General features: G+C 35.8%; 2 protein-coding genes across 2 annotated transcripts; both read right to left on the bottom strand.

Annotated features, from left to right (window-relative positions):
• Positions 1-1776: 1776 nt before the first annotated feature.
• arpc5la (actin related protein 2/3 complex, subunit 5-like, a) lies at positions 1777-5054 on the bottom strand. The gene is made up of 4 exons (XM_019069475.2): positions 4715-5054; positions 3058-3130; positions 2449-2625; positions 1777-2368 (listed from the first exon to the last, which is right to left on the bottom strand). The coding sequence occupies exons 1-4, from the start codon at positions 4852-4854 to the stop codon at positions 2306-2308; spliced, it is 453 nt and encodes a 150-aa protein (XP_018925020.1). The 5' UTR covers positions 4855-5054; the 3' UTR covers positions 1777-2305.
• A 2670-nt stretch (positions 5055-7724) lies between these two features.
• LOC109104105 lies at positions 7725-11194 on the bottom strand. The gene is made up of 2 exons (XM_042730034.1): positions 10873-11194; positions 7725-8472 (listed from the first exon to the last, which is right to left on the bottom strand). The coding sequence occupies exons 1-2, from the start codon at positions 11043-11045 to the stop codon at positions 7725-7727; spliced, it is 921 nt and encodes a 306-aa protein (XP_042585968.1). The 5' UTR covers positions 11046-11194.
• Between the last annotated feature and the right edge of the window lie 427 nt (positions 11195-11621).

The following is an 11621-nucleotide window of genomic DNA, read 5'->3' as shown; positions in this document are numbered from 1 at the left end:
TGGCATTTTCTAAACTTAAATGTCTTGGGAGTGCTCAATGAATTGTAATAACGACACTGCAAAATGTGAAAATACAGCTTCCAACAAATCCACATTGCTTTTTAATTTATCCCACCCCAAAAAACAACCTTGACTAGCTGTGATCCCAAACACTAGAATATGGAAATAACGTTTTATCAAATGAAGTGAGTTTATGATTTTAACCAGAACAAATATCTACCAATAAGCACAGAAAAAGTCGTTTTCATACCCTATTGACAGATATTTGTTCGTTTCAAGCATATACTCTTAATTTTTAGTTTCTCAAAAAAAAAAAAAAAAAAAAACCCAAACAAAAAAAAGATTAAATATCTTCATTTTGCATCTCAAGTAAATGTATCTTGATTTAAAAATGTTTACATACTTGAACTGGAAAAAAATTCTGAGAAAGATATTTTAATTTAATTTTTATTATTTATTTTAGTATTATTTGTATGTTTTTGGTAGCACGTGTAACTTAAGTATATGACTATGAATTTAAGACTTCCTAAACCTATTTAAGACCTTTTTAAGGCATTAATTTGTAAAAGGTTGACCTATAAGACATTTCAAGATGCACAGAAACCCTCTACGTGGTGGTAACTAGTAAGTTTTAACTTTGACATTACTCAGTCCGCACCATAGGGTATGTGAACGATGCCTCAAATCATGCTTTCTGAGGAATGCATATTACTATTCCAAATAACGGGACAGAGCAAAATAGGTTAAAATTATCCCATATGATGTTTGACGAGCCCAGGGACCACAATTTCAAAGAGACTTTATCAGGTAAACCAGGAAGATTATAACAATACAACTGCAATGTTACTTGTTTTAAAGAGCCCCTATTATGGGTAATGGAAACTTCATATTTTGGTTTTGGGAGTCCACAACAACAGGTTGACATGCATGCAAGGTCAAAAAACACTTTCATTGTCTTATAATATGCATTTTTTTTTTTTTACCTTATTTGTTCAACAACTCCCAAACAATTCGCTCAACGATACATTTTTCCAAACCCCTTCTTTGCGTGACACTAATCTGCGGTGATTGGTCTCATTTTCCTTTTATAATAAAAGCTGCGTTTGTGAGCGCAGTGCTGCTTTGTGTACAGCGTTACCGGGAAACAGCTGTTTTTACCACACCAAAAGCTGTACCCAGTGGCAAAGAATGAATTTGCATTTTCATTCAGACCAACATGAAAAGACCAACAAGCAGGTGGGCAATATGCTAATGTTTCATGTTGATGCCAACATGAAACGGCTTGGGACTCGTTTCAATGATTCAGTCGACTCTTTCGTTTGAGAGACAATAACTTTATACACGGTGCACTTTCAGATTTAAAACTTTGCAGGGTGTGTTCATTCACTTAGAGCTGTTACACACTGCATGAAAGGTACTTTTCAAAAATTCATAATAGGGGCACTTTAAAACTCCAAAATAAAGAACCAGACATATGCATATTAGGACATCATTTCAGATTAAAAAAAAATAATAAAAATTCTAATAAAGCCTAATGTGTCTAAAAATGGCCATAAGAAGTCACTGATATACTATTAGACTTTTTATTAGTTTTTATTTTTAGATTTCCTGTTTTCATTTAAGTTGTAGTAATGTTGTGTTTTTGTCTTTTAATTTGTTTTATTTTTTGTTATTTTAGTACATCAAGTTAAAGGAAATGAAAATGAGAAATGCTAATCAATTAGCTGAAATAAAAAAGTTTTGATTTTTTTTTAAACTACAGTCAAAGAAAAGAAATACACTCTTAATGTTCTTTATTGCACCAGGCACTTCACAATAACCCGACCAGACCCGACCCAACCCCACACTACGATTTGAATCATAAATCCACCACCTAAATACTATATACTGTATTAAACATCATCCTCTTTCTGTACAATAAGAAAAAATGAGAACCAGAACTAAAGAAATGAGAACTACATATCGGAGAGTGCCAACTAAGTAAAACAAGCCAATACAACTTTCATATCCGTCACAGTATTTCATTCCCTGAAACTGGAGCAAAGTCTGGTCACGAGACTCCTCGTCCTTCCGTCGCACAACCGTTCACCTTCATTAGTCGAGAATCGTGTCTTCCGTAACAACATATTGATGAATCAATAACTTACATTAAATATCATACAATATCTCTGTTTTTGAGTGAAATAATCGGTTGAGCATGAGTGGTTTTTCTTCGGATAAGGTTGAGCTGTGAGAGAGGAAGCTGTCCTTGTCTAAGAAAGAGAAACAAATCCCGTGGCTGGTTATCTCTGTTTCTTGCGGCTCCTCAGACAGATTTTCTCGCAGTCAGCACTCGTACGATGGACCCCAGACCCCCCACAGCGAAAGCCTGAGTGAGAAGACAATAACAGACATGTGAGATTAAAAACAGACACCAAGGACATCAAGTCTCTTTATTCCAAGAGCAACCTTTTCGTGCCACTGGAGCAGGATGGCGCTGCTGTTGTCTGAGGGCTTCTCGAAGCCTCTGTAGATGTACTTCATCAGCAGGTCCACTCCGTTCCTGTCCAGAGACTTCACGGCCGGCTCGATATCGCTGCTCTTGAATGCAGTCAGCACTCGTAACACCACCGTCTGTGCCCGCTCCTGAGAGAGGAGGTGGAGGGAGCGCAACAAACAAGTGAAGGAGGCGTAAAAGACAAACACTAATCAAAAACACAATGTCTATACCTACTTGATGGGTTAATCTATAAATTAAGATATGTTAATGTACTCATATATTTATATAATGATGTTTAGAAATTGGCCCGGTTCACTTCCACTGACAACATAGCCCTTTTTTAGAGAAAAGGAGGGACAAGCGGGTGTTATTTTTGTGGTAATCAACATTTTGCAGTGAACCCGTAATATTCCCTTAAACCATTCAGAGAGCTGAATTTCACACCCTCAAGGCAAATCAACAACACATTCCAGACACACGATGAGATTTCTGTGACAACCTGTTATGTACAAATAGGGCCCCTAATAACATCTGAAAGCAATACATCAAGCTGTCTGAGCAACAGAACTGGCTCTTACTTTCACTGCCGGATTCTTGGAGTTGATTGGTGGATTCCTCAAGGCGATGTGAAATGCTGTCATCATGTCCCCTGTGCATCACAGTTAGTTAAGGAAAGCTGAGCAACCAACCAGTCGCTCCTAAAAACCCTGAAGAGCATTCTTTAGATGTGGAGAACATCTTATTTTTAGTGTGGTAGTATTAGTATTAGAAAAGTTGACAGAGAAGCTGGTGTTATGCACATATCTGGCATTGTCTCACTGGCTGTTTACATATGTACATTTTTTTAGTGTGCCAGGGAGACGACTAAAAATAAACCATTTACAGGTAGGTTTCTTTGAAAAGTGTAAACTGTTTCTCTGTCTCATATAAAAACATTGCCAATCATCCTGAACAGCCCAAAACAGCAACACTTAATTTGAAGTGGGACTATGTTTCCTGTCCGACCAATGGAAGATGAGGAGAGAGTGTTCAGAAACCAGTTTGAAAACAATCATTATTACACACTCAACTACTCAACTTAAAGATTTTAGAGATCTGAGTCTTACTATTCACTACCTCCTTTAAAGAAACCAATAATGACCAAAAGAAAATACAAACAAACATCTAAACGGTATCTAAACAATATGCCGAAGGCACAAACATGCAATTCATGTCTTTATCGTATTAGTGGAGATGTCAGAGTCAGTCCTCTTTAAAGCTCTTACAGTCTAAAAATGTGCCTCTGAGCACCAAAAATGGATCATTCCAGTCACAACCGCTGATGACCTGATTAAATAAATGACATCACACACAGGTGGGGGGAATGAGGGGGAGTTTTTTCTTCGAAACAAAATATTTGTTTACTTTCTGATTTGGTGTTGCTTAAAAAACACAACAAAAGATTATATATATATATATATATATATATCACGTCAAAACTGCATGGCCCTATGGCCCTGTCATATTCAAGGTTATTCAGAGGTTATTTAAAGGATGTAGTTATAAAAAAAATAATAATAATAAATAAAATGAAACCAAAATTTCAGTGGCACCAAAAAGTAAATAAATTATTTTCAAAAAGGGAATGAAAATAATTACTTATTCTCAGTCAGTGTGTTAACATAACAGCCCTTTAAGGATATTAAATCAAAATTTACACCATAAAATAACTTTGATCTATAACAGCTAAAAGCTGAAGCTAACTAAACCGAAACCAGAAAAAAAAAAATTAACGAGATCAACTAAAATCTACTGTACAGAACAATAAAACAGAAATAAAATAAAACTGAACCTATAAAATATTAAGACATAATTTTAAATTTCTAGAAAAAAGTAATCAGCACCACCAGTAACTCCACTAAATAAATGGCTACTTTTAATACAAAAACAAAACATTAATAATTTGGAATAAATCTAAAGCTGCCCCACATCACACTCAATGTGCAACTATTTGACAAATTCACTCTTATTAACATTGACTCTATGCCTGTGAACTGTCTATCTAGACACCGGACAGTACTTCTGGACATCACAGGGGTAGGCAGCAGAATGTGTTTGAGACACAACCTGTGCCTAAATATCTAAACTAGGACAAGGTTGTTTTTGGGTGACCTTAAGAGAGATGAACTTAACGTTACTCCAGGCATGTTTAAGAGAGATGATGTATAACCGATCACGGTCTGATCTGAAGGATATTGCCTGATGAGATCGTCCACCTCGCACGCGTCCGGTCCCTGCAGCTCGGCCGCCTCGTCCTGCTCGTCCACGAATTTATTCTCGTCGTATTCGTCGATGTCGACTCCCCGGAATCGTGAGGACAGGGTGTTTTTCGCCATGAGGAGGAGCAGCTTCAGTCAATCAATGTGCGGTAACGGGACCGATGCGCAGCCGCGCGGATGCGAGTGTGTCAGTGCCGGGAGCCGAAGGCACGGAGCGCCGTTCCTGCGTTCATCTGTCAGCAGCACGCTGCGGCTGTTCCCTCTCCCCCAGCGACAGCATCTCCACACATTCCTGTACAGCGCACAAAAATCCCGACTGGAGGGGAAACGGAATTACACACCATGGTTACGCTGTCACACGGTGTTTCCGTTTCCTGTGATGCAACGATGGAACGGGCATCTTATATATTAAGGTATGGATAAAAAGAATGAACAACAACAACAACAAAAAGTGTTACATTTGTGAAACTGTTTGACAATCTGAATGAATTTGAATCACTACCTTCTTGTTTTACTTCGTTTCTTATTTTACTGTATTTTCATATTCATTTAGAAAGAAAAGAAAAGAAAAGAAAAGAAAAGAAAAGAAAAGAAAAGAAAAGAAAAGAAAAGAAAAAGAAAGGTATGCATATTATGGACTATTAAATAAAGAATACCGAGATAAATATTTATTCGTAATATACAATAGATACTGTTTTCATTCATCATTTTATATATTAATTAATTAATTAATTTACAATAATATTATCAGCATAATAATCATAATAATACATTTTCTAATGTCCCTTTTACATTAGGCCTATATGTAAATAGAACTTCTCTAATAATATAAGTAGCTATATACATTTTATACACTTTAAAAAAAATGTATTTATTTATTTTATCATAATCAAAATACATAATTAATATCCTTTTTGTTTTCATTTGATGTATCTACATTTTCTCTAATAATATTCATGTACAATATTTTTGTTCTATCCAGTGGTCACTGAAATATATTATTACATTTTAATATATTATTTTTTTATCAATAATACTAATCTTCATAATACATGCTCTAATATATTTTTGTTTTCGTTTTACATATACATAATTCTAATCATATTAATAACTGTGCAATATATATATTTTATTATTATTATTATTATTTAATTGCCATTGAAATATATATGGTATCTTCCAGCCGCAAACTATGTTCATTTTTATTTTTATTTATTTTTTTGTTATTAACATATTCTATTTGACGAGCTTATCTGTTGTTTTCCAAGCTGTTTGGAAATATAATCTTTAAACTGCTAAGTCTGGAGAATTTGGGACAAATACCATAATAATAATAAAGAATAATAATAATATAATAATAATAAAAAATACATTTAAGATTGAACATGGTATATCTTAAAGTTTACTAGGCAGTTGGAGAAACGACTACAAATGACCACTAGAGGACAGCAGATGTTTTCATATTAATGCTTTACATTTCTTCCTAGTACGTCTACTGTGTATTACATTACAGATGGATCATAAATCAAACCAGTACACCATCTTGAACAAATTTGTTTGCAAAATATTCAAAACCTTTCTTCTTTTTATGCTGTTTGACATTGTAAGACATGCAGCTTGATGACGCCATTCATTGCCTCATAATAAATAATTGGATTCATTAAAACACAAACTTAAAACAAGCAAATAAACTAATTAATCAAGCAAATAGAATCTAAAAAAGATGCTTAGCTGACATTTTACTTTCATGAAATAGCATGCAGATCACTGAGAGCGTCTGTTTCCATACCATCCATTCATTTTCATGACATCAGTGTAAATACTTTCAGTGCTTTTTTTACTTCTACATGTATGTTTTGCTTTTTTATTGTTTCTTGTGCCTTGCAGCTAAGTAATGTGTATGCACAGGCTTTATCAATACCCGGCTAACATCCTCTCTCTCATTTTCTTAGGGCAATGCAAATATTTACTCAGTCTGAACTGGAAGGGAATGCTGGGAGACAGAGACTTCTGGGTATTTCCACACAACCCTGCTGCTTTATAGTGTTCATTTAATCAGATCATCTACGGCATCGATAAGAGCCTCAAGTTACACTCTTTGAACATGTTCAAAATCTGAATAATTCATTCAACATTTAACAGTGTAGCGTATGGATGCAATGAAAGAATGACTTTGATTTAGGGAAGAAATGCTGTTCTTATTTCACAACATTATTGTTTTTGCTGTATTTTGTTCAAATAAATGCAGGCTTGCTGAGCATAAGACACTGACCGACCCAAAACTTTTGAACACTGTATATTGATATATTATAAGGATATGTTCACAAAACAACTCATGAAACTAATATCAAACTATCAGTAACTGACGTTTTATTGTGTGCACTATACATCACTTAAATGTACCACTTTTGTTTCAAAATCAACAGCTGTAAAGGCATTTGTCTTTTCGGCCTTCAAAAGTCTTATGTAACGTCATTCCCCAGTGTTGAAAGACAGTCACCAGACATGATTTTTGGATGGAGTTACATATTTTAGAAGATGTACTAGTTTTATATCAAACCGAGAGAGAGAGAGAGAGAGAGAGAGAGAGAGAGAGAGAGGAAGAAAACACCAAAACCTGCAGGGATTTAATTTTGAGGAATCATAATAATGTGTCAATACAGCTTAAGCGACTTTAACTGAGGAAGATCATATAAGTGACAGAAAGAAAACCTAAAAAGTCTATCACTCTTTCTCGCTGGACTTAACTCAACATCACAGCCTGTGCTAAAGCCATTCTTCTCAAAGCCATAAGACATTTAAGTTGTTAGACACAAATTGGTCTAGCATGCCAGTCTGCAAAGCAGATTTTCTGTATTGGAAAGGAATAAAGGGCCACACACAATTGTGCCGTCAAATCATTCTCAGACCTAATCCAGGCTTCTCCACCTGTTCACAGGACTATGTAGCTCACACACTGTCTTAGTCTCTAGAGGCCCCTCTGGTCCTCACAAAAACGTCTTGGTGGTTTTGATTTTACGAGGCTGGGACCCCCTCTCAGGGCTCATTATTTTGGGGTGGGGGCTGACTGGCACTCCAGCCTTTGTTTTCAATAAGCAGGGTTTTCCTTTTATTTCTATGGTATGTCGCATGTCATTCATGGGCTCTCTAGATCTGTTGTCATCACAGGCTTCTCTGGTCCTTGTTTTGGATCGGCAGGGCTCAGATGTGGTTCTGATGCGATATCCAAATGAAGTTCCATAAAATGATGGCAGGATGCTGAGAGTGGGAGAGGGATTTCTGTCCATCAGGGGAGACGGGAACGTTAGCGCTGTAGCTGTGGCCGGGTAACGTGTTTTGATTCTGTGTTTGAGATCAGAAGATTTGTATGAACTTCTATTCAATTTGATTCTCCTATATTCGCCTTCAGTCTTCTCTGTAATGTCATATTCTTGCTTGTCCTCTACAATATTAAACGATCTGTCAATGTCACATTGATTTTCTATGATTTTCTGTTGTCTGTTGTCATCTGTGACGTCTTGTGGACGTTTTTCGTCAATCTTGTCATTCTCAAACATTTCCTCAGGAGTGTCATTCTCACAGGTATCTGTATTATCATATCGCATACCATCTGTGAAATCATTTTGTCCTTCATCTGCTGTTTTATTGACGGTGATGTCTTGTTTTTGGCTCTCCATGGTGATGTCATGCTCTCTGAGTTCCTCTGTGACGTCTTGCCTCTCATGTACCTCTGAGCTCTTATAAGGAAAACAAATTGTCAACACTTGAAGGAAAAAGGTGTTCACACCACATCTTGTTTAACCTAAAAGAAAATTCCAGCCAAGTAACATGCAATGCATGTGGACTATATTTGTTCACAGATTAAAAGACTGTTTGTCTGCAGGGCAAAATAATTTTACAGCATATTACTTTTAAAACTATGAGGTTTCAGATGTCCAAACATCATAAAGAATGATTACATCCTAAGGCTAAGTAAGCCAGAAATCCTTTCTTGATTGCTGCACCCTGGAGACCTATGTTCAGAGAAATGAGTTTTGCTAGCCTGGAACATGAGTGAAACCTGCAAATACCAAATGTGAAATTATATTTGCAGCCTGACCTTCAGCTATATTACAGCTGCTATGATACTAAGATACAGAAAAACTGAAAACATGCAGTGCACAAGGTAGTCATGGGAAACTGAAAACATCTACATGAAAATATACACAACTGTCCATAGTAATTTGAGAAGATTGGAGAATTTACACACTATTAGTTCTCTGAAAATGCTTTGAGTGTATCCTGGCCAAATGAATAGCTTGTGTCATAGAAGACCTTAGTGGGACCCCCTCACCAAAGGGACTGAGACAATATTCCTACCTTGACAACGGCCTGCAGTTAGTAATGTCTGTTGGGAGCAGTTGTTGAGTTAAATTTACTTCATCTGTGAGCACCAGGTAAATGTCATTTTTAGCATGAGTTACTCTAGTCTGGCCTCCTCTATTGTGAGTTTCACACTGTCACCAGCACTAACCACACAGATCACAATGGCACTTAATACAGCCTCAGTGGCACAGACGACTCATCATATCACTCATGAATCCTCATTAACTGCTCAAGGGGATGGATGAACGATTCCATTATTTTTTGCATTTGAATATGCTAGCCATCTATTTCGTTTCATGTAGTTTCTACATTACAAGCACTTTAGCCTCAACATGTTCTCACTCCCAAGGCATCTAATACCACTGCATGTTTAAGAGACATGCTGTCAATGAGAAACATTTGCAGTTGATAGAGTGCTGTGCAGCCTTCAAGGATGGTTTTATGATAAGTGTAGTAACCATAGTATTTTGGCATATTGATTACCAGTTGTATAAAAACCACAGTTTTATTACAAATACCATGGTTAAACTATGATTAGTGTAGCGAAACCATGGTTAATTTGTGGTTACCATAGTTTAACTATAGTAACCACGTCTTTTTTTTTTTTTTTTTTTGGTTTTGTTTGTAGTACAACCATGGTTAATTTTTGTAAGGGGTATTTTTTTTGTAGGCCAACCCAGAAATTAGCATCACTCTGGTATTTGCATTGCAGAAAATAACCTCAGTGACCAACAAACATGTGATTCTTACAAAGAATGTCATGTTCATTGTACCCAACAACATTTAGTTGCTACTTGTTAGCAATCACGTTTTCAATAAAAGTATCTAATATAAAATAAATACCTTAAGCGTGTAGCCTATTAACCACAGACCTTATTTCATGCATTTAACAAAAACTCATTGAAACCCCATTGACTCTTGGATGATGGAACCTGATGGGCTAAAATACTAGCTCATTTTTTTGGTGTTTTAGCCTACAAAAAATGTCAGGGGAATTTTATTGTTGTGAAATTATGATTGGGGAATAATTATGTCACCATGACAAGATGTTGAGGTTTTTCATTTGAACATCTAACCAACAAAATCAAACTCAATGTACAGTAAAACACATAACATACAGCTAAAAGTAAAGCAGACCCAAATAGTTGATTATGGCATCCAAGCACCAGTTTCATCTTAAACTGCCACCTGTAGAAGCGTGTAAAGGGCACCTATTGTGCAAAATCCACTTTTACATGGTTGTATTAACATAAATACGTGTTAGCAGTGTGTGAACACAACCACCCTACAATTATAAAAATCAATCCACTCCTTATTTTTTAATCCCCATTAAACCAAATCGTTTTGATTCTCCAAGCAATATGACATCACATTGCTTAGGCCCCGCCCACAGTATGACATTTTCCAGATGTCATAATAAATGATCTGTGGGGTATTTTGAGCTGAAACTTCACAGGCATTCTGGGACACCCAAGACCAATATTACATCTTGATTTCATGATCGTGAAATGCTATATTTCTTACCGCATTTGAATGAGGAAGATGCTTTTCATGTCGCTATACTGGTGCGTTTTTATATAGCATTTTCAGATGGGATTGTTTAATTTGGTTAAATATTATCAAGTAAGTGGAATGTTCTGTAAGTGTTGTCACTTGTCCATTTCATTATGTGCTTGATCAGACTCTCTTTTTAAAGTTGTAGGCCTAGATCTGTTTTAAAAATGGTGTTTTTCTAAGGATGATGTTCTACTAGTTATGTATTAGTTTTACCTATTTTCCTGTCCCGCTGCTGTGTCTTCTCTCTGCCCCTGCAGCTGATATGATGAAGGCAGGTAGAGATGTAGTAAGGGGGTTAGACTGAGATTCTCATCTTCAGTAAAATGTTGAGGTCTATCTTGAAGGACATTTTGGTCATCTTTTCTTCTCCAGAGAATCTTACACATGGGTGTTTCTCCATAAAGAATGAGATAATTGAGAATTAGTGTGTGAGAAATGGACTGTGAAGAATATCTTTACATTGACACTATTTATTTTGAGAAGGAGAACATAGCAATAAGTTCTTCCGCTAGTTTAAAACTTTGATCATGAGACCTTCAAGATAATATAAACAATCTCAGATGCCATACAAATCTCTCGGTGTGCCTTAATTACAGAATAACTGTTGAATCACAGAAAAAAATACATTTCTGTAGGAGTCAGTTTTGTATTTTCAGTATTTAATTGCATTTATTTTAGAAAGATGATTTCATTTTTTAAAAAAGTAAAAAGCACATTTCCTGAACCAAGAGGTCAAACCAATATAGTTTTTCTTTTTCTTTTTAAATATACAAACAAATAACATTATTTCTTATGTCAAATGCAAAACAAGATGTTATGCAGAATAAAGAATAAAATGAGTTTATTTCTTCATCCAAACAGATTTGGTGAAATTTAGCATTACATGACTTGCTCACCAATGGAGGGCAGCATCTCAATAATCCACAATTAATGTCTTGTGAAGCAAAAAGATGGATGTTTGT

The sequence above is a fragment of the Cyprinus carpio genome, chromosome B8 (assembly GCF_018340385.1).
Source record: "Cyprinus carpio isolate SPL01 chromosome B8, ASM1834038v1, whole genome shotgun sequence".
NCBI classification, from domain to species: Eukaryota; Metazoa; Chordata; class Actinopteri; order Cypriniformes; family Cyprinidae; genus Cyprinus; species Cyprinus carpio.
The sequence above is the reverse complement of the archived record's forward strand: the minus strand, read 5'-3'. Positions and strand labels throughout refer to the sequence as shown.

What these genes read in the sequence shown, in the direction of transcription:
- arpc5la (XM_019069475.2), bottom strand. Translation starts at nt 4,854, where the DNA reads ATGGCGAAAAACACCCTGTCCTCACGATTCCGGGGAGTCGACATCGAC. An exon ending in GTGGACGATCTCATCAGGCA is followed by an intron (nt 3,131 to 4,714) that starts ATATCCTTCAGA and finishes ACTGTGATGCAC; the next exon opens with AGGGGACATGATGACAGCAT. An exon ending in TGCTCCAGTGGCACGAAAAG is followed by an intron (nt 2,369 to 2,448) that starts GTTGCTCTTGGA and finishes CTTCTCACTCAG; the next exon opens with GCTTTCGCTGTGGGGGGTCT.
- LOC109104105 (XM_042730034.1), bottom strand. Translation starts at nt 11,045, where the DNA reads ATGTGTAAGATTCTCTGGAGAAGAAAAGATGACCAAAATGTCCTTCAA. An exon ending in GCAGCGGGACAGGAAAATAG is followed by an intron (nt 8,473 to 10,872) that starts GTAAAACTAATA and finishes TCCTTATAAGAG; the next exon opens with CTCAGAGGTACATGAGAGGC.